This window comes from Amaranthus tricolor, chromosome 13 (assembly GCF_026212465.1).
Source record: "Amaranthus tricolor cultivar Red isolate AtriRed21 chromosome 13, ASM2621246v1, whole genome shotgun sequence".
Taxonomy (NCBI): domain Eukaryota; kingdom Viridiplantae; phylum Streptophyta; class Magnoliopsida; order Caryophyllales; family Amaranthaceae; genus Amaranthus; species Amaranthus tricolor.
The window spans coordinates 10459494-10483224 of NC_080059.1; the positions used below are offsets into that span (position 1 = coordinate 10459494).

At 32.5% G+C, this 23731-nt stretch overlaps 2 protein-coding genes across 2 annotated transcripts; both read right to left on the reverse strand.

The window, feature by feature from the left end:
* Nucleotides 1-2341: 2341 nt before the first annotated feature.
* LOC130797767 (scarecrow-like protein 23) lies at nucleotides 2342-3887 on the reverse strand. Its single transcript, XM_057660510.1, has one exon. It carries the CDS (start codon nucleotides 3851-3853, stop codon nucleotides 2693-2695), a length of 1161 nt encoding a protein of 386 aa, XP_057516493.1. The 5' UTR covers nucleotides 3854-3887; the 3' UTR covers nucleotides 2342-2692.
* Nucleotides 3888-7883: 3996 nt separating this feature from the next.
* Nucleotides 7884-22129, reverse strand: LOC130797768 (uncharacterized). Its single transcript, XM_057660511.1, has 13 exons — nucleotides 21791-22129; nucleotides 19490-19664; nucleotides 18538-18621; nucleotides 16354-16595; nucleotides 15980-16220; nucleotides 15168-15247; nucleotides 13500-13584; nucleotides 13110-13241; nucleotides 12914-13027; nucleotides 11546-11593; nucleotides 9825-9909; nucleotides 9050-9100; nucleotides 7884-8952 (listed from the first exon to the last, which is right to left on the reverse strand). The coding sequence occupies exons 1-13, from the start codon at nucleotides 21937-21939 to the stop codon at nucleotides 8864-8866; spliced, it is 1575 nt and encodes a 524-aa protein (XP_057516494.1). The 5' UTR covers nucleotides 21940-22129; the 3' UTR covers nucleotides 7884-8863.
* Nucleotides 22130-23731: the final 1602 nt, after the last annotated feature.

Sequence of the window (23731 nt, forward strand, 5' to 3'; positions counted from 1 at the left end):
TTATTAGTTTTCCCCCTTCCTCTTGTAGGGATTTGTCTAAATTTTTCATATATTATTTCTTGCAATTAAATGAGAGGTTTCTTACTTATGGTGTTCTTTTGCAATCGAGCATTTAGCATATGTCCAACAATATTGCTCCTAATTGTAGGCGGGGTTAGGTTGGGTCCTCATGAACTGATTAATGGTCATCACAGCACCATCGCAAACAAGTAACCGTCTTCAGAAATAATCCCCTCAATGGTCTTTCACAAGCCACATTGCCAACCTTTTTATTTTAATTCGTTTCTTTTACTACAGTATTTTTACTTCGTGTAGTGTTCCCATCACTTTCTTTAATTTTTTCCCACACATCTTAATTCTCTCTCTTTTTTTTATCACTTCTAATCATATCACACAATTTAATCATCATAAATTTCTTATATATTGTTTGTATAGGAAGGAAAGGTAGGGGAAAGAAAGGAATTTCATTTTCTTTTCAAATTTTTCCTCTTATGGAGAGATTGGATGTTAACAAAATGAAGGGAGTTAATCCCTCCAAATCTCTTCTTTGCAAATCCTCTTCCTTCTTTTTTGCTATCCAAACAAGGAGATCTCCAACCCTTCAAATCTTTTCCTTTCTTTTTCCTCTATTTTCCTCCATCCAAACAAGGCCTTAATGTTTGAATAATCATATCACATAAGACCGACTACAAAGTAAAAAAAAAAACAATAATTCATTTGTTTCTTTTCAAACGTTCTATTTGATTTTTCGAACTCTATTTATCATTCGTTCTTAACATAAGGTTTATTAATATATGCTTTTATAATTTTAATTATGCACAATTAGAGATATTAAGATTAGTATTAGTGAGTTAACAAACGTGCCCAAACCAAATGAAACATTTGAAAGTAAATGGAGCGAGTAATATTCACATAGCAAATTACTCCCTCCAATTCACTGAAAATGGAACATTTTCTTTTTAACGTTATGCAATGCACTTATTTAATGCTTGCTATCTCTTACAATACATATCGAAATATTATTAAAAGTTAAATGTTTCTTTGCATTGAGATGAATTAAACAAAATCACACTTGACTATATTTTAATTTATAGATTAAAAATAAAATACAAATTAAAAGTAATAAATAAATAGCATAAAAAATAAAGGGAAATTCCACATGGTAGCATCGAACTTTCATAAAACGCCAGTACTAGCACCTTTTTAAGATTTTTCTACATGGTAGCATCCAGTTTATGCTTTATCTAACTGCCGTAGCATTTTCCGTTAAATGCTTGCCAATTTGTATTTAATTCACCATTTTGGCGTTTCTATCTTTATCAAGTGTTGGTTCTTGTCTTTATAATGTGCCCTAAATATTTGAGAGCGTTGATAAATTAAACGGTGAATTAAACATTTGAGAGCATAAAAATGGTTAGGGCAAATTTTATAGACAACAACCAACACTTAATAAGGGTAGAAACATCAAAATGGTGAATTAAACGGAAATTAACAAGAATTTAACGGAAAATACTACGAAAGCTAAATAAGGTATAAACTGGATGCTACTATGTGAAAAAAATCTTACAAACATGCTACCATTAGCGTTTTAAGAAAGTTTAATGTTATCATTTGAAATTTTCTAAAAATAAATATTCATTTTAAGTGAATTAGAGAGTGGATTGTAAGGAGGGACTATATACAAATCATATCTATCTTAAAAAAGCAGAGGAAACAAATAATAGAGCATGGATCAGAAAAGAAAGTAATAATTGGCCTTATAAAGTGTTGAAACCTTTTTAACACAACTTTATAACATTGGTAGTACAAACAAAAAATTAGAGTAAATCTCGTACAGTCCTGCCTTGCTGCCCTCACCTTTTCTTCACTTATTTCAGAAACACTAACCCCTAACTTTCCAATCATCTTAATGTACCACAGTACTAGATTCTTCTATTTTACTACTTTTTACTCTTATATTACTAGCAAGAAGAAAATATATTTCTTTTAAGAAAAAAATAGATATTTACTTATATAAAGATATAATTTAAATTTTATGGATGAAATTTAAAATAAATTACTATGTATTAATGAGATTAAAAAAAAATATGAATCAAATTTATTTATAAAAAGAAAAATTGAAATTAATAATCTAACCTTTCATCCATTTCTTGTAAATAATCTCAATTTTAAATTATTTTTTAATAACTCTATCTTTCCTTTTAGTTTACTATCAACATACTAATAGGATATGTCGATAGCAAAATAAGGGCAAAGGTTAAATTATTATAAAATAATAGAATGTACTGATAGCAAACTAAAAACAAATATTAAATAATTAAAAAATAATCGAAAAGTAAGATTGTTCACAACTGATGAGTGAATCATTAAATTATTAATATTAATTTTTTCATATAGAATAAAGCAAAATAAATTGAACAAATAACACTAGTACTAGTAATACGAAAAAATTGCTTATTCTTTGATTCCAATAATTCACATCAATCATCCAACCACTAGTTCCCTTTTCCCCTTTTAAAACATACGTAAACAATAGTAGCATATATTACAATAATAACATTTATCCTTCAATATATTATTTTCAAACAATATTTTTTAATTTTGCTATATTTTTATTTCAATTTTCCATTTCATTTGTGTCATCTATAATAATAACTCGAACCGACCTACCCGACCCAATATATGAGCAGGTCTAATTACCAATTTCACAAGGTTGCCAAGCAGAAGCAGTAAGCAAAGGCAAATCTTTCCATCCTAACCTTAAACACCCATTTTCTTCCATCAATGTATAGCCTTTCCAAGGAAACATTCCTAATAATAAATTAGCTTGGGCTGCTGGGCTACCCGATAATGAAAATGGTTCAAACCCAACCCGAACTAGCTCATGGGCCCATTGGCATAATCTATCATCACCACCGTTGATTCTCTCATCAAACGCCAAAATATTTCTAATCTCAGTTCCAAAAAGCTGCTGCTCCACCATATGCCGCTGCACACTCTCCGTACCCAATCCTTCTCCTAAAGCATCAAACAATGCAGAGTAATGATGCAAAGCTTCCACAAATCTCTCTAAAAACGACGTCGTCTGACATGCCTCTAAATCTTGCTCGACTATAGTAATTAACTTAGGCCTCACCGCACTCAATACTTTCAACGTTCCAGAAATGGAACCACTTATGTCATACAAACAGTGGTTCATACAATGCACCACCGTCATCTCACCTGATTTAACACCGAGTCGACTCAATTCTGACGCGGACATTTCCCCAATTTTACCTTCCAATGCATTGAATTGAAATGGTAAACCTAAGGAGGCCGCAAACTCAGCGAGTCGATAACCGGTTTGGTTCAGTAACTCAGATGAAGGTCCAAATCCAGTAACACGAACCGATCCAAGTTTCCTTGGACGAGAAGCTAAGATGTGGAACAATCCAGGCCATTGAAGACCTTGCATAATATCTAAATCAATAACATGAACATGATCATGACCACTAATTGCTTCAAAAATCGCTTGATTAGCAGTAAAATGAGAGAATTTAACAAAAGGTGTAAGAGAATTATATGATTGAAGAGCAGAATGAAAGTTTTTGAGTTGCGAAGAAAGTGTTAAGTTTCTAATAGGGTTAGATGGTGGAGAGAGAAAATAAAAGAGGATTTTCGAGCGAAGAGCATGAGCAAAGTAAGCAGCAACACGATCTGCTGGAGAACCAAAAGGGGAAGATAATTCGAAGATTTCCGGTAAGAGATCGCCGGCGGCTTGGAGATTTCCGGTGGAAATGAGGGAGGCACATTTGAGAAGGAGGGATAGAAAGTAAAGAGAAGAGTTTGATTGGGGAGATGTTACTCCTAGCATTGAATTTTGAGAGGATATTATTACTATTATTATTATTATTATTATTGTTTTATTATTATTACTGTTGTTATTGTTATTGGTGGGTGTAGAAATTGAGGGGACATTGTCAAGAAAAGTACTAGTAGAATGCATGATTAGATAAGAGAAAATGACTTTGTTTTTAAGAAAAATATAAATATTTAATCATACATACAAAGAGAAAATAAATTATATAAATAAAATTAAAAAATAATTAAAATGTAATAGATGAAATAAATGAAATAAGTGAATATTATCCAAAAATAAAAATATGTAAAATGAAAGAAAAAAATCAACATAAAAAATAATACACAATAATAATTACAAAGCTTCAAAATGTGAGTGTTTTTGGACCATAATTATTGATTAATCACTAGTCTACTCACTAGGAGTAGGAACTAGGAAGAGACAAAATGCTCTTAATTAATCTCAATATACTAAGATTTATTTTTCACTTAAATAAAATTAGGAAGAGACAAAATGCTCTTAATTAATCTCAATATACTAAGATTTATTTTTCACTTAAATAAAATTGGTCATACCAAATCTACTAAGCATTAAGTGCATTTATATTCACTTAGTGTTGTTTCAAGCTCCTTTTGATTGATTCATGGGTAGTATGGCTTATTTGGTCACATTTATGCTAAAATTTCATGACTCTAATTTGTATATTGATTATAGTCTAAGTGTGAGATGAAAATAATTTTCAAAATAAATGTTTTTTTGTCCAAATTTGAGGTTTGAATAAGATAAAATTTGGTCAATGAAAAGAGTGAATATGTAGACCAAAAGAGAAGCTTAAGAAAAAATAAAGAAAAAAAAAACACAAAAATCTGGACGAGAAGGTCTCATAATCATAAATGAAAGTTTCAAGTTGATATTCAAGTATCGTAAATCATTACTAAATTGAGCAAGCAGGGGCGAAGTTATATTGGGGGCCTGGGGAGGTCCGGTCCCTCTTGCTGAAAATATAATCTTTTTGTATGTTTACCTTTGACTTCTTTACTAATATATGATATATAATTTAAACAGCGTGAAAATATAAAAAAAACTATTATAGCTCATTGGTTAGAGTAATATATTTGTAAATAATTTTAATAAACTAGTAAATTTATATTATAATGTCATTACTTTTTATCTTTCATAATTTTATATTCATTATTTTTTAGTGTGTGTTTGTATTTTTGCTTTCTTAATTTTAATTAAAAGTATATTTAATGAGACAAATAATAAAGTCCAAAACATTTAATTTTTTCAAAAGGGGTAATTATTGAGAAGTTTCAACTCTATTAGTTGAAAACATTTTTTCTTACAATTCAAGTTCATTTCAGTCTATATGATTTTAAAAGTTTTCATAATTTAACTAATTTTTATATAAAAATAATTTGCTAGTATATCAATTATTTAACCCCTTTAATTTAAAATTCTAATTTGACCACTGCGAGCAAGTCACAACAAACCTTAAGTGTTAAAGTAGTGTTATTACCCACACAAACCAAACCAAGTATCGTTGTTTTGCCATTCTTTTCTGATCAACATATCTCAAACAAGCACTCAACTGCTCTTATCAACAATATGAACAAATTCATCCACAAGAATAGAAAAAAAAAAAAATACAATTAAGTTCCTCAAGGATGTTCTTGGTCGTTTCAATTGCACAAGCATAAGTAATATAATAACATCTAGTCTCTTGAGAGACCGTCTCTTTGAGAGACGTATTTTAAGGCCTACCCATCAAAGATTAATACCTACTTACATTATCCTTAATGTTTACTTATCATACCCTTAATGCCTATTTTCAATATCTTAAATGTCTATTTACATCATTCTTAATGTCTATTTACAATATTTTAAAAAATATATAATAGGCCGACAATTAGAAATGGTCTCGGCCGTCTCTCACAAGAATTTGTGATATAATAATGTTTTCTTTGAACAAAAAAATAAATAATGTTGGTCTAAGAGATTTCAAGTGAAAACAATGAGACTTTTGGCAAGGTTGGTGACTTGGTGGCGGTCAAGATGGTTAAGTGAACGATGTAACAAAAGTATCAAAACAAATACATACACAAAATAGTTTTTTATTTTTATATGTTTTTATAAACTAAAATAAATGTAAAAAGATCTAATTGTCAAATCTATGTCAAAAGTATGCATTTTTAAAATCATATTTTAAGATTATGAATTCAAATTCAATTTAAACCTTTAGAATTCAAAAATAAATGAATGTAAACTCGTAAATTATGATTGAGTTGAATAGTGTCCAACACTCATATCCATCCCTACTTAATACACATTAAAATAGTAATATGCACTTTTTTATTTACAGAAAAAACTCGAGTAGTTTAAGTAGAAATTGAAAAAAACATTATAAAAAAGGCACCTATTTTAATATGAACAAAAGTTCATATAAAACTTACTGTAAAATATGAGCCAATGACCAAAAGGGCTTAGTTTTTATAGGAAATTTGAAATAAATGAGATTATTTATCTACTTAATTCCAAATATAAGATTCGGGAAAACTTATGTCTCAAAATAAGCTTCCGTACGTCCAAGCCTAGCCTCGGGTAAGTCGCTGTTACTAACAGCGAATAAGGGGAAATAAAAAAAAATTAAAAAGTTGAAAGTCGTTGTTACTAACAGCGACTATCAGGTTTTTATTTTATTTTATTTTTTTTATTTAAAAACTAAACTAGCCGTTGTTAATTAGAAAAATAGCCGTTAGGAATGTGAAAATAGCCGTTGTAATGTTGTTGTATAAATAGGTCCATCATTTCTCATACTTCATTTTATCCATTCTACATCATTCTTCTTCTTTTCAATCAATTGTTAAAGGTAACATAAGGTATTTTGTTAGTTTTATTATTATAAATGTAAATGTTATTTTTGAAAGTTCACTTACGTTACTATATTATATGTATTATGTAGATGTCAAAGGAGCATTGTATTGAAGAGTTTTGTGATTATGGTTATGAAGTTGAGATTAATACTGATTGGAGCGACTTCGATCCAGGGCGTGAATTTGTTGCTTGCCCTTTCTACTTGGCTGACGGATTAGGATGCACATACTTTCGCTGGATTGCTCCGGAGGGTACAAAATGACAGAGAGACTTAATAATACGGCTTGAGAAGGAAAAACAAGAGCTTAAAGATGAGGTATTTAATCTAAAGAGACAAATGGATGATATGACACATAGGAAAGAAGAGACTGAAAGAATTATGAGAAAGTTAAATAAGCCTTCTTAGTTACGGACGCTAGTTTAACTTAATGCATGAAGTATGTAATTGGATTTGGATTTGTTGAACTTGCTTGAAATTGTGTTGAATGTTGGATAGCAATATCCTTATTTGAATATGATTGTATGTTTGTTTTTGATTAAATTCATGCTGCATTTTTCGCGGAATGATTCATCGCCCAAAAGTCTGAGTAGTTAACATCAATTCACTCATAATAAACGTGTGATACTACGGTAAAAATATATACATCTACATATATGTTACAATTTACACACAAAAGACCAACAGTTACAAATGAGTATGTACAAATGTTCAATAATTACAAAACTATTGTAATGCTAATCCTCCTCCTGTACCCTGTCTAATTCTGACGGTTTACGACGCCTCCTACGATAGTAAGATGCAGTCGCATGACGCTCGGGTAGGGGAGTGGATTGATAGTGTGATGATGTGGCACCCTATGAGGACCCGGCACCGTAGTCCGGGCACTTTAAGTCAACCTCCTCAAGATGAACGTCGGGGTGATGAGGAGATGACTCGTACTCGTACGTAGTGGTGTGGGGCGCAGTCTCTTCCGGAATGAAGTGTTGAAACTGCGTGCCTAGGAGTATGCCTTGGGCAATCTCCCGTACGGGCTTCTCTTGGGAGGAGCCGATGACTGATGCAATGCCCTATGCCTGCAGTAAGACTTAATTATTAATGAAATGTTTAAAGTGTAAGTTGTATGGATAATAATCAATGTTGAAGAATACTTACAAAGTGTGTCATCGTCGGTGCTACGGGATTGTACTGGGATGCCGCCAAGATACCTCGTGGTGTCATCCATCGACGAGTAATGGAGAGGAACCACGGCATGTAATCCGCCGTAGTAGGTGCGCCTGCAGCTTCGATCGGCGCACCTTGGGATTGCAAATCGTAGGGATTGCAAATGAAAAACAAAAACGCGAAATGAACTGAGGAAGAAGATGTCTGGAAAATTAAAAACCTGATAGTCGCTGTTAGTAACAGCGACTTTCAACTTTTTATTTTTTTTTATTTCCCCTTATTCGCTGTTAGTAACAGCGACTTACCCGAGGCTAGGCTTGGACGTACGGAAGCTTATTTTGGGACATAAGTTTTCCCGAATCTTATATTTGGAATTAAGAAGATAAATAATCTCATTTATTTCAAATTTTCGTTTTTATACAATAGCCATCAACGTAAATACACAAGAGTCGGATTTCTTGCAATACACATCATGTAAAACTGGAACTAATTCATACTTCCAAGTTCCTCTTTAAAATCTTTATAATTTGGTTACAAATATTATAAGGAATATCTTGAGTCCCCACACAGTTCAAAACAGCGACCAGAAACTGCCACTAGAGAAGGCATTTCACTAATCCCTACACTAGCCAACCTGGGCAGCCAGGACGAAATTCTACATATATGAATTTCTAATTAACTAGCCAAAAGATGACGGGAAATTAGAATATAAAACAAAACGACAATTGTTTTCGGAAAAAAAGAGAAGAAAAACGGGGACAAAAGTCTAATACACAAACCCCTTCTAATAATTAGGTCCAGTTCAGCCAAATCTATCCTGGATTGGGCTCTACCTGAGTTTCTCAATGCTGTACACTTAAATCTTAAAATGATGGAGCTGCAGATGCCTCGTAAATCAAACCATATAAAGCATCACATCGATAAAGTCCCGTTTTTCATGTTCACGCCACAAACTCCATAAGATTGCAACGTCTTTTCTCAATTATTCTTCACGGGGACATACAAGCATCAGTTGTCGAAAGCATCTGTATATCCATTTCATCTGAATGCTTTGCTGAATAATCCATTCCATTTTCATCTGCATAAGTCGTGATGAATTAAATCAAGTAATTGAAACAAAATAATGCATTGAAGTTGAGTTTGGATGTATGAAGTTATCTAGTGTAGAAAATTACTGAACATCGAATCTAGAGACGGGTGTTTAGGTGATGTGCTCCCCTTCCGATCTGCAATACCAAAAAATGTCGAAAAAATGTCATAATCCTCCCTTGAATCACAACTCACAACTAAAAAGAATATCCCCACAGAGTAATATCCATCATAAAGAGAAAAATTGAATCCCCATTATGATGATTTGAAATATAAAAATTGCTTTACAAAGTTGTACACACATATACAGTGATACAGGACAAGGAGTCTGGAAACAAAGCAGAGTGATAATGAGCATAGTTTAAAATCAGAGATGAACATTTGGATTTTATAAATCCTTGCACAAAAGTTCTATAAGGTCCTTCTTTGGACGGCCTCACATTCCTCATCCTCCATAAGCCCCGTTACATGCTCCACTAAAGGTGTGTACAGGGAGAAATGGGCATAGTTCAAAATTTGATTACTTATCTCGCACCTAGATCTCTTTCTATTGGGGCAACAGCCACTCTTGCTTCTAAAGGCCTTTTAAGAAGGGGGGAGGGGGAACAGAAATTTCTTTGCAGAAGCAAAGGTTGATATTTAACAATATTATTTACATAACTCATGTCTCATTGCATAAGCCTTGTGTTGTCTAAGTTATCCATTTCCTGTACCTGTTTTCATTAGGATAGCTTGTACATGGGCATTCAAACTTCTAACAGAATAGTTTCTTTAATCATCAAAAATCACGTGAAACATCAAGAAGTGAAAACACTTAGATATAAGTACGGGAGCACAAATTTCCAGTGAAAATGAATATACCAATAGAAGGATGTAGCCCTTTGACCGCATCAAAGTTCTTGTATGTATAGCCAACAAAACTTAGATCTTTTGACGTCATAAGCATCTGCAATAGAGTTAGAGAATATACAAACAAAGTAATATTAGCACCATGTAAAATCATAATAGAGGAAGAAAACACAATTACTGGGCACAACACCAAAGTGGACAGAAGTTATTATTGATCAATTGGATGTGGGGATGAGCCAACCTCCCCAAAGTCCCAACAAACTTTCTCATGATTTGAATCACCCCTCCAATGAAAGAAGTTCCTTAAGCTCCTCAATATGTTAGGAGTGAAAAAGCTAGCACATAACAACACATGGAACTTGTGGGCATCAAATTTTAAATATAGCTGGGTAATAGAAAATTACAGAGAGGGGTATACATAAAGGAGATGAAATAACAGTAGGGTGATGTCAACTGAATAAAGAAGATGAAGTTGCAAAGTAGAAGGAAAGTGATGCAAAGGAAAGAGAATGAGGTGGAAGGAGAGCAAGAGGAGAGAAATTTGGGGAGGCCAAAGACTGCTCATTGATGTGGATGTTTAGAGATGCAATTACCAACAAATGCAATTTTTTTTTGTTCCTTCCCAGAATACAAAAAAAAAAAAAATACAAAGTCCTTGTCTTCATTGTTCACATGTAATCAAGCCGCACAAGAAGAAAATCCAAGGACAAGAAAGAATAAATGGTGGAATTTAAAACAAGGAAAAGAGTAACTGAACACCACTTGAGAATATGTACGAGCATTTTCAAACACTAATTTGATTTTATGCCAGGATAACCTTGAAAACTACCCATCTGACGCAAAAACAAATAGTGCATTATATGGTGAATATAAAAGAGTTGCACATTTTTTATTAATTTGGAGAAAGTGTTTCGCAAAATACCAAGGGAGGTTCTTTCGTGAGTAATGGATAAAATGGTATACCACAATTGGTATAAATCAAGATTTTGCTTTGAGTAATTTCACGTTTGCAGCATGGATAACAAGACCTATTGAAGATGTTTCATGGTGCATATTGCTTGTTATTGACATTGTATTAGTGAACAAAACTAGAGATCGGGTCAAAAGGATGAGGCGTTAAAATCAAAAGGGTTTAAACTAAGTCAAAGTAAAATAGAGTATATGGAAAGTCATTTTTGGCACGAATGGTCATAGCGGAGTTATAAAAGTAAATATGAAGGAGCTCCTGCCCAAGACTTGGAAGACGCTAGGTACTATATTTTTTATTTGTCTTTCTTTCATTAATGTTTCTTAGGGAATTTTATCTCGCAAGTCTTGTAGATGCAACAGAACCTACTTGCTTCAACTTGCAATGATGCGCAAATCTATGCACAATTGACCCATTCAGAAAAATGGGTCGCGTCAACGTATTGGTCGCGTTGTAAGGATTTTCAAATTTAACATATCAATATCACCTGCGTTGTCAAGGTGTAAAAAACATGTTTTAGGATAATTCGAGAAAATCTCATGATTTCAACCGAAATTTAGCTGTAAACAACCGCATTACTTCCATTACCGCATTTCCATGTCTGTTACCCTATAGCGGTTATAACCACGTGTTTCCACTATGCTCAAAAGTCAAAACTAAATAATATCATAAGGAGAATAGATAACGAACAAAAAACGCTCCACCTTTTATGTTATCATTATTACAGTGAGAAATGATGACATAAGATTGCCATGTGATAAAATACCTTTCTTGAGGGCCCTGAACCAGATCCCGATGGTTTAGCAGCATTCATCTGAAAACAAGAGGTGAATGCATCAAGGGTAAAAATTAACAATGAAACCTTTTCAGCCTAAGAAAGAAAATTTATCTTGCCCAAGAGTGCATTCAGAAGCTTGAAACACAATGATAAACAATCAACAATCAAAGGTGCAAAACTCAATAGCAAGCGACAAAGTATTTACATGAAACAAATCCAATCAGGTACTTGGGGAAAACCACTTCACTGTTACTAAACTTGAGCAACTTTTAGTAATCTCACAAGTACAATCACTCTAGGTATTTTTATTCTCCCAACATGATATATCAAACCCCTTATTCATAGGGTATGAAAACACCCCTTCCCAGAGAAATAAAAATCAAAAAAACTTCTCACTCCCCTCTGTGGGCAACCTTTGCGTGGAGTACAGCCCCTCGCCCCCTCCTCATGCTCCACCTCGTTGGACAGCCTCTAAGTTTTCTTTCTAGTTCTTCAATTCTTTTCCCTTTGCTTACAACTTACAAGCACTAGCTCAAACCCAAACACATCCTCGAGCCCTCGGATGACCATGTTGGACTTGTCGGCTTGAATAAACCAAACAAGAGGCAGGTACACCCAAAGCAAAACCATAGAATTTATCAACGTGGTTTAATACTATACATAGTTATGGGTTCAATAACACTTAAATTTCAAAGTTAACTCATAGCAATTGCCATTTTAATTTACATATATTACGTCTATGTTACTCAAAGTCTCGGACAAAAATCCCACTGTTGGTGTCAACACGTAGCACAGAGCAGGACACATCAATGCCTAAATTTTTTGGGACAAAAGGAAACTGTCCGAAATTTGTGCATGCATACAGCACGACAATATTATATCTTTATGTTAATATTTAGTATTGAATGAATAAATATTTATTTAAAATACAAATAATACAAATAAAATTTTCCACTTGATAGGCAAAAGGTTAAGGTTATTGTTAAATTGATGTTATTATTAAACATCATGACAACTTTTTTCTTAAAAACAAACGTTACGATCAACCTTATGGACATATTTTTGAAAATTTGTTTGAAATTAGTACTTAATTTAACAAAGAACTTAACCTTTTGTCTATTACATGGAAAAGTTGAAAGTTCGGGGTCACCATGCGGATTAGAAAAAGTTTGTCTACCACGTGGAAAAGTCAAAAGTTTAGAATTACCACGTGGAATTTCCCTATATTTTTATTAGATTTCTTATGCAAGAAATTTTATGTAGGTAAACCTAGACAAAAAATTTCTACTACATCAAAAGCACAAGATCTTTACAAACTAATGAAAGCGTAATGATTGAATCAAATTCTTTGCGTACCTCATCAAATTTCATGAAGTTTTGAGTATCCAGTTCCCCATTAACTTGTGGTTTGTAAGCTGCCTCCATCTCATACAACTTATCCCACTCAATATCTTTAAACCAAGGATGTGCCTGATAATGCTTAATTTCAGAGACTAGCCGAAGTAAAAGGTCAAAGAAAGGAAAGTGGGCTATGCTACAATCAATATCACACCTTGATTTGCTCTGCCCCTCCAGTGCCTAATCGATGCTCAACGTCACAAAGCAGCCTGATAATGAGATCCTTTGCCTCAACAGTCAGCCTTACGTCATCTGGAAATTGTAGATAGAGCCTCCAGTGAACAATCTACATATACATTCATGTTAAATGCATTAGACAGAAAGATAATATGTCTAAATCATATAATTCCCCAGCTGACAATGAAGTTACTAAATGACATTTTGTTCATGAATGAATGCAACATCCTATAACATTCCACAAGCATTTAGGATTCTTCACGAATCCAGCATATGAAAAATAAATACAGGCTAGTCAACATTCAGCAATGAAACATTGATTTTCCAAGTTCCAACACATCTTAAATAAATGATCCAAATTAAATACCTTTCTGCATGTTGTTATTGGATCATCAGAGTAGAAAGGAGGATAACCAACTAGCATTTCGTACATAATTGCACCCAATGACCACCTGCACAGAACCTAAGCAGCTTAACATGACGAACAAAAAGAAAAGCAATCTGAATAAGATAATTTTTCAAACTGAAATAACTAACGCAATGAAACATTTTACAAGTATACTTTGCAGCAATGGTCAAGAACAAGAAGTATGGTAACAAACTTGATCTTGACATTTATTATCTTATGTATCATTGCACATCAATATCAGGTAGGGATTTAAAGCAACATATTATAACACTTCATGTTTTTAACAATAGCCAGAATTGAAACAGTAGAACCACCATATGTTACATCTACGAAGACATCTTGATAATTTCCAAACAAAAAAGGCTTCAAAAATTAATTCAATCACGTCAACAAAAAGTTTAACTATGACATTCAAATATGTAGGTCGTGCTTTGCGTTTGTGTATTAACGATCACACAAATGAAAAGTAACCAAGCATTCGAGCTTGTTATGGCTTTCTACAAATCTGGAAATCCCAATTTCATATTAATTTCCCATTCCAAAGTAGCATAATTTGCATTTTGGGATGCACCCTATATATTAAATCTTGGACCCTAATGACTACTTAAAAACGAAAAAGATTGTATTTAGACAACCTCTTAGCTCTCGTTTGATTGTTGATATTAAATGGTGGAAATGGTTATGAAAATGTAATAACATAATTATACTATCCTTTATTTTAAACAATTACTCTTCTCTTAAAAAGCTTTTATAAAAGTGGGAAGTGTAGCTGTTAAAAAGAAGCGGAGGATAATATAATTGAGACATTTTATCTCTCTATCTAATTTAATTTACAATACAAGACTAGCATTTTAATCAAAACAAAATGTGCAGTTGGTCATGCAGCAAAGTCATAGGTACTGTATGCTCAAATACAGAAATTGGTTATAATAGGATATAACCTCATAAATTACACTCATATTACAGATGAAAAACAATAAATATGGTAGCCACCACTCAGAAATCAGCATGGATATTACTAGCAATGTAAAACCTCCATTCAGTAAGATCTAAACTTCAACCTTTCCCATAATTGATCAGGAATTCTAAGAGACTAAATCAGGAAGACTAAAAGGAATCCATTTAAAAACTGCAGTAGTACCATCACACATAAGTACTAACTATCATGAACTTAACAATCTTAATGATGAGGACAGGACAGAATAGTCCAAATGATAGTTAAGGGACCAAGCTACTTTCAAAATTAAATTAGTTATGATAGCATTTTCAAGATACCTTGATTCCAAAAAGATTCAACAATTGAAATCTATTCTAAAATTAGTCAAGAACAATAAAGTGCCATAGCAGTTGAAGTTTGAATGTAAATCAGGCCTATGTTGCTTGGGTCATTTCAACAATTGATTAGACGCCTAAATTTCACCTCATGTACCCATGTCAATACTAGACACTCCAACATGGATATAAGAACAACACTCCAGCACCCTTTTAGGATAACACCCGAAAATCAAAATAGCCAAGACAGATACTTGGATACATATTGAAGTAGGAATACAGTAGTTTCGAGCAATGCCTGAAAGCTGAATAAATTAATCATTCTACATATGCTAAGTAAATGGTAAAACATACCAGTCACACTCCATGCCGTATCCTTTCTTCAGTAAAACTTCAGGAGCAATATAGTCAGGTGTACCAACAGTAGAAAATGCCTGTTTAATAAAAAAGCAAGTTACTGAATTGATATGCAGGGCAGAGACTATTTTTAATCTCAATAATGCTTAAACATGTAACAATAGAATGTAAATTCAGATATTTTAAAGTCATGAATTCAAACAAGTATTAGTTGACACTCTGCCTTAACATTGTCAACATAACCAATACATTAGTAAATTGAAAACTGGTTTTTTTGCCTACAACAGAGCAACCAATTCAACTAACATTGATTTTCAATAAAAAACACAAACATCTGTTTTGCATAGGGAGAAACTTTATGTAGGATTTGACCCTATTAAAATATTTAATTGCATTAATTCATTTGCAATAAGACACACTGCAGATTAATTCTAGAATCCAATACATCAAAATTTTTATAACTTCTAACTAACCAAAGCATGCTCAAGGACCTTTGAGAATCAAAGTCAATCCTGCATACTGAACACTACAGTTATATTTTCGAGTAAAACGCGTATTGTCCACAAGCTCAGACAAATCTGTTCTAGAGGAGAAATATGTTCTAAAACAAGTTCTGGAAAAACTTAATTAGATAGTTATGGAAGCCTTATACAACAATGATTTGGAAAAATGTAAGTTGGAGGCACTTGCATTTGACCTTAAATATGAGGTGACTAGAGGATCGAATACATTCATTATTCATAAACCAAACGAACTCCTCAAGAAAACTACCGCAAATTGTCCCTAATGAAAGAAAGCACATTGCTTACCAACTTTCTCCTGTTCCTTTGCCAGTGTTGAAGTTGCTCACGAGCACTTCTCCAGCTGCCATTATTACCAACATCCGGAAGGGAAGCATCTATATCCATTGGTTCCTTAGAAGCATCATCAATGGATTCATTTTCCTTAATGGTAGACAATGTTGCACAATCAAGAGGTTTACACAGACCAAAATCTGAAAGTTTCATATGGCCATTTTTGTCCAAAAGAAGGTTGTCTGGTTTAATATCCCTAGTCAAAAGTTTGATTATAATGCATTCATCAGCCAATCACCATATAGAAGCAGATACAAAAATCAACACCATATTTTGATCATGATGATGAATTATCTAATTTTGAACTCAGAAAATTATAAAGTACAAACCTGTGGATATAATTATGTTTGTGAATAGATTCTATTGCCAAAACACTCTGTGCAATGTAAAATTTTGCAACCTTTTCAGTTAAAATATCCTCCCTCATTAGAAGGGTCATCATGTCACCACCAGGAAGATATTCCATGATCAGGTACAAATATTCATCATCTTGGAAGGAGTAATAAAGTTTTACAATGCAGTGGCTGTCAACTTCTGCAAGCAAGTTTCTTTCAGCTCTTACATGCTCCACCTAGATCGAAAGAAAATATTTAGATAAAACCGACTTTGTTCTAGTCATTAAGTGTGAATTTGCACTATATGCAATCAGTATTCAACAAAACAATAAGAAACAGGTTACACACAAAGAAAGGAACCGAATTAAATAGCAAGCAAAGAAAAGTTACATTCTCATGGAAACTGAGTATCTTTTAGGGATACATAAAAATACATGAATCGGAAAATGAAATATCCTCAAACTTTGAAAAGCTAAATCCCAATAAATTAAAATGATTATTATTCCATGATCCAGAGTCCAAGTATAAACAATTAGAAGTGATGAAAGGGAGAATGGTCTAGTACCAACTTGTAACATTAATGTCCAGTATCATACGGCAGTAAACTGTTCAAGATTCTAATATCTTCAGTTATAAAAATTTAAAAAAAATTTAAAAAAAATGTCATTCTTAACACAAAAATTCCATAGTAAAAACCATTGTTACCTGGAACGACATTCAATTTGGAACGGGGACGGGAACGGGAACGGGAACACAGGACGCAACCTAGATTAACTCGGGAACGATTAGGTACGAGATACATGATGTATAAAATATATATTTAAAAACAAAATTAAATTAAAAATGATTATTTTGCCTAAAGAAATTATTTTTAAGTAGAATATATTTAGATTTCTAAGTTTCATTTTGTTTTTTTCTCCCTTCTTTTTTCTTTAATTTGTAAATGAAGGCCAAAATACGTTTTAATAAAGGTCTTCTACATCGAGACGTCACCTTGAGCAATTGGGGTCACGTTTCGTGGTGATTGGGGACGAAATATGGTAAAAACAGAGGCCATCCGATCTCTGCTTGAGACATTAGTGGTCTAAAACTGGAGACAAAACTTTGATAACTTATGGAAGAATCTGAAATAGATGTCAGACTAGAAAATTTAAAAGTTCGAATATATACTGACATTCACAACAAGAACCAGCCTCCAACCTTCGATGCATCAGAAGCAGCATTTTTTCACAACTAAAATTTAACATTACAGATTGCACCATTGTTTCCTGGAACAAAATACGGAGTGTGCAGCATAAAAATGGAAATGCAGATGCTACCTAAGGTGGCTTTGAAACGATGAGTACCACTAGCTTTTTCCATATTTTTAAAAGGATAAGAAAGGAAGATAAATATTAAATTTCATTCCATTACACCAATATCATTAAGTGGCTCTCACCTAGAATGAGGTTTAGGAGGGTCAGTTGTACGTAACCTTACCCTTATTAATGATAAAACTATCAAAGGAATTGTTTCCCATTGACCCTTAGTAAAGATAAATACTAAATAAAATTTTTTAAAATGGAGATGGAGCGGACCTCAATTTTTTGAAAAGTGTATCACAACAGAACTAACGCAGTGGATGAGGTTTTATCAATGGTCTAAGATGAGAATTAATGATCATGGATATATTAATAGATCCTCAATATCACATCATCTACTTCCACGTAGGCGGTAGCTTGTCCCCCTAACCAACATCTACCACCATTTGTACTCAAGCAAACATCAAACATAAGTGGTAAGAGTATAGTGGTAAACCACAACTAGCAAGTGGTAATCAATCAAATAGTTGTATCACACATTTTCTTTTAATATAAGAACATCAACTTGTTGACACTTATGGTCAGTCACACCATTCTAGTTATTTTTTCTCTCACATCACTAGCTCATTTTTCTCTGATGTGCAGTGCAACTTTTCACATGTTCCATCGCTCTAATTTTTTTCCTCTACTGATACAACCATTAGTTGTTGCACATGTGAAGTTTTGTGATCCGAAACGTACGTTCTAGGTGGAAAATCACCAGTCCATTTCGTAACCCGAGATGGGATCTATGGGTTGCACCATGAAACTACCAAAGGAATCTTAACAACAAGTTTGCGTTAAACTGCATCAACAATCATAGTATGTAGGATTTTACCTGTCCTCGACTAAGCATTTCAGATTTCTTCAGTTTTTTCATGGCGTATATATTCCCAGATTTCTTTTCCCGGCACAATCGAACCTACAAAGGAAAACTAGTTAGAATGTATAACTAAAATGTTTTTAAAAGTTCATAACTTGAGAGAACTTCTCAAGATATAAACCGATTAAAAAATTCAAAAGTTGTACACTTAAGAGGTAATAAATTAATTATTCACATAAGAGGCAGGAAAATAATAATTTGGAAAATCAGTACAACTATAAATGGTTGTTCTCCTAAAAATAACAAAAATCAAGCACATTACAAATGTTCTATTAAAATTTTAATACAATATAACAATATCTTGCCAATAATATAACTTAAAGATACTTGATTTTTTTTATTTGAGGTGGGGAAGGGAGTGTAACAAGACACTTATTCCACAAGCACAATGACCCATATAGAATACAAACACTTAACATAAGAAATAACAAATAATACTCATCCAAGGCACTAAGTATGCAAAGGAAAAAGGTTTCAATCAAATAACTATTCAAATTATTGAATCATGATGCACGACAAACTTCGAAAAGCGCAATAGGAAGTATTCAACAACTATATTTGTATCAGGTAATTGATCTCTTATTCAAGAGCTCGAGTTCTTGACCCATATGCGAGGGATTAAGGCTTTGGACTTATAATTATTGTACCATCCTTCCTAAAAGAGGGTTTATGACATACAAAAACTTTAGTTTTAACTTTGACTTTCTTTATGCTCGGAAGAAAGGATGGGAAAAAAATGTGGAAGGCTATAGGATTTAAAGTATGACACACGGCACGAACAGGTAACATCTGTTAGACAAATTACAAACTTCACATGTAGATTTTTATAAATGCCAAAAGCAATCAGGTTAACAACTAGATTGCCAAAACAACCAAGATTACAGTGAATAATACATGGAGTACTCACCTCACCATAAGCTCCTCTACCGATGATGGTCAATAGTTCAAAGTCATTTACACATATCCTATTCCTTTTCAGGCGCATATACTCTGTCTCTTTTCGCTCCAGATCTTTTATCAAGTTCATTTGCTCTTCTTTGGGTACATCTGAAGAAGCTAACTGTCTTTCTAGTATCCACCGTCTACAACATTAAGGAATTAAGCCACTTAATAGAACATTCTACACAAAAAAGTATAAAATATACGAGAGAACACCCATAAGTGTAATGCAACTCATCAACGAACTAAAAAAATGAGCATAAATATTATTGATCAAGAACTGGTTAGCATGTTCAATATTGAAAAAGGGTTATCATACATAAAAGTTAATACGGAGGGAGAAACATCCAAAATGTATTATGAATGAGTGACTATACTCATTAATAATTACTAAGAAAAACCATACTTAAATTGGAAGTAGCTCAATTTAACAACAAAGATATCAAACACCACATTAATTAGCCAACAATATGAAAGGACAACACAAATGGCTTTTTCAATTAAGCAAAATTTTCTAATGTAGAATGGCTATAATGTAAGAGAACCAACATTATTTAAAGTTATTGGAAAAAATTGTAGCAGGATATAGTATATATATGAATCTTTTCCAAAAGTAAGAAAAATAAGTTAAAGAAAGGACATCATATTCTCCTTTCAAGAAAAAAACAAACTATCAAGTAAAAAGATACTTATTTTCGAGGAGCAAGATAAAGGTTACACTATTAGTTAATTGAAACCTCATTATGCATACAAGCAAAATATCCAAAAGGAGTCAAATAGAATATCCATATGTGAGTAAAAAACAAAGGGACCCCAAAAAAAGAATAAGATCATCGAGCTAAAAGGACATGTAACATGAAGATATAATTTCATAGTCATCCCTTCCTCAACTAAAAATTATATCTAGAAGTGAGCAACTAGGTGCAATTTAATCCGATTTGAAAACGACACAAGCATTATAATGAATCCTAATAAACATGCTAATATGTACACACAAAACCTAAGACAAAATCAACAAAACCTATGGCTCAAATGCCACCTCCAAAATTTATGAAGACTCTAAGTGGATTAGATTACATTTTATAAAAAAAAAAAATACTTTCCACTTTCACCTCTACATTGCGTGTAGCGGTGTGCTAAGATAAAAAGTTCTTTGTACATCAATATTCATCTAGTCAATTCTTTAAAAAAGACCTTAATGCCATGTACAACCTATCTCATTCCAATATTAAGCCACCATATGCACAAATTTCTCATGTCAAATTTCAAGACATTAATGAGACACATTTACCACTTCTTGAATTCACAGCTTATGACATCTAAATGGTTTGAGAGAAGCAGAATATCAAAGAGGTACATTAAGAGACGATGGTAATGCTAAGACAACTACCTGCCTTATAAGTTTCTAAATAAGTTCCTACTTCCAACAAGTTTTTTAGATGATCTAAACAAAACTGCCTCAAATTACCACACTTATTACATTGCGTGAATCCTCATTCATGAAAGGCAACATCATTAAAGATATAAATATCATTAATTTTACATCTCTCCAACAAGTTCCAAGTCTATCTCCTTCACCTTTGTACCCTTACAGATTGAAAGCTCAAACTAATAAAATTTCACAATCTCACAACTGGCCTGAAAGCCAATCTGCCAAAATCATTCAAATCTCTAACATTATTATATAGTATAGGCAAATCCACTTCTTCAACAAATCTCACTACCTCCACCAATTACTCAATTTAGATCTCACAAACATAATAAAAATTTGATAACTTATCTGCCACAACCTTCATCAAGTCCAATAACTGGTGTATCAATGTAGTAGTTCAGCATTTCAATTACTTAACTCTTTTCACTTCTCCAACGCAAACCCTAAACTAATGTGTACCACAAACAACCAAAACACTCTAACTTCAACAATCAACACCTAATTATCACTCTACCAACAAAACTATCAAAACTCACACACAGTTCCACAATTTTCTAATATCTCATCCAAATTCAATCAACCAAATCAAACTAAATCATTAAGTCCAACTTCAATCAATCAAACTAAATCACTGAATTAATCTTAGTTTAAAAAAATGAAAAAGTCAATTTATCATTCAAAAAACCTAAAATATGAACAATCAGCAATTAACTGAGATCTAAACATTACATTTTTTAAAATAACAAATTAACTTGAAATAAATACATACTAGTAGCAAATTAAGACACAAAACAAACAAAAATTAAAAAAAAAAATCATCAATTAAAAACGGAAAACCTCTCTTTTCTTTCTTGAATGTTCTTCCTCTGAGCACGATAATGATTCTCGATAAACTTTTTAGCAGCCTTGACTTTCTCCATAGTCAAACTAGACCCTAATATTTCTTCTTCTTTCTCTCCTCTAACAACAGCTTCATGATTCTCCATCTTCAATCTTCAATCTTCAATCTTCAATCTTCAATCAACTTCTTCTTCCCTCCCTTTCGTAAATTAGGCTTACAGTAGAGAGAGAAATTTAGAGTGAGACAGCGAAGAAGAGAAATAAATTGAATGGTATTTCAGTCGACTCCCATACATTTTCTAGTAATTTTTATTTGTAGAATTTTAAGCTTTGATTTTAATTTTATTCTTATTTTTATTTTTAAAATAATTTGCAAATTAGCCAAGTGCTCAAAGCAAATTATGGTCTCAATATTTATGTTTTGCGAATGATCGCCATCAGAATTTTTAAGTCTATAACATTCAACTCAAATTTGTAAATCAATAATCACTTATTCTAAAATTACGACCATTAAAATGATAAAAATTCCTAATCAATAACGTAATTTGTAAATCACCAAAAAAATAATAATAATAATAAACACATCAAAAAAATAAATAAAATTAAAAAAATTCTCACCCTATCAAATCTTATAACATAACTTATTAACCTCACAAATAACCTACTTCCTCCGTTCCATAATATCCGCTACATTTTCAATTTTTGGCAATTTCATATTACTTGCTACATTTCCGTTTTAGTAATAAAACAATTATTTAAAGTTCTACCTACCTCTATTTTTATCCTACTCTATACTCTATACTCTATAATAAAATACTATACTATACTCTATAAAGTAACCTAACAACCTATTTTTCCTTTTCTTTTTCAATTAACAATAATAAAATACTATACTCTATAAAGTAAATATTCAGCTATAGTGTAGATCAATCACTTTTCTTAATACCCGTGTCCATGCAAATGTAGCGATTAAAAAGGAACGGAGGAAGTACAATATAAGAGTAATTTATTAACCTCACAAAGAACCGTTATTTAGACCTTCTCCTAAAATAGTCGGAATTATATTATTTGGCCTGAATGTAGTAGACTTTGATAATTTAATAGTTGTAATTACAATAAAAAAAAGTTAAATCTGTAATTCACAAAAATAAAGTATTAAAGAAGTAAACTTTTTTTAAATAATTTAGACTGAACAAATTAAAATCATCTTACAATGATACGGTCTCAATAAAAATTTATTGTAATTATATTTATTACAAAGAAGAACCAAGGACAGATTGCAGAAACCTACCTGGCCCTTCCCTGTTCACCTCATCAGAGCCAACCCGACTCCTACATTATTCTTTTTCCTTTTTCTTTTTTCTTTTTTTAATTTCTCAATCCTCTACAACTCATCCTCACCGAATCCCACCCTGTTCTCTTACGTGTCATTCTCCTATTGGCTCCCATTCTTTTACCAACCACGTTGACCATGTTGACTTCGAGAAACAGAGGATAATACCTCAATTTCGCTGTACTGTCAGTTGTTGAGTACTACTCTACATGTTAAAAGACGGAGCGTGAGTGTCACGTGAGATGGTAATTGGAACGTGATCAGCACGTGATGAGAGAGAGTGTAAGAAAAAGCAGTGAGTGAACATACACAGTGGAATCTGGATTGTTAAGATCTAGTCCAAGTGATTTGTAGAAAGACAGGGAGATTAGGTGGATCTTACGTTTTGGTTTTTTATTTTTTGAGTTGGCCTGTCATTTTCCCTTTTTTTCACCAAAATAGAAATACTACTTTTAATTATGGCCTTTTAAACTCTTTGTTAATTATTTTATTTGTTTTTGTTTGTTTTTATTTGAATGCACATTTGGAATGTAAGAGAATTAGAAAAAAGTTAGAATTTTTTTAACAGTGAAAATATTATTTTATTGAGTAAAAAACTTAATAGA

What these genes read in the sequence shown, in the direction of transcription:
- LOC130797767 (XM_057660510.1), bottom strand. Translation starts at nt 3,853, where the DNA reads ATGCTAGGAGTAACATCTCCCCAATCAAACTCTTCTCTTTACTTTCTA.
- LOC130797768 (XM_057660511.1), bottom strand. Translation starts at nt 21,939, where the DNA reads ATGGAGAATCATGAAGCTGTTGTTAGAGGAGAGAAAGAAGAAGAAATA. An exon ending in AAAGGAACAGGAGAAAGTTG is followed by an intron (nt 15,248 to 15,979) that starts GTAAGCAATGTG and finishes TTTATTAAACAG; the next exon opens with GCATTTTCTACTGTTGGTAC. An exon ending in TACGGCATGGAGTGTGACTG is followed by an intron (nt 13,585 to 15,167) that starts GTATGTTTTACC and finishes GGTTCTGTGCAG; the next exon opens with GTGGTCATTGGGTGCAATTA.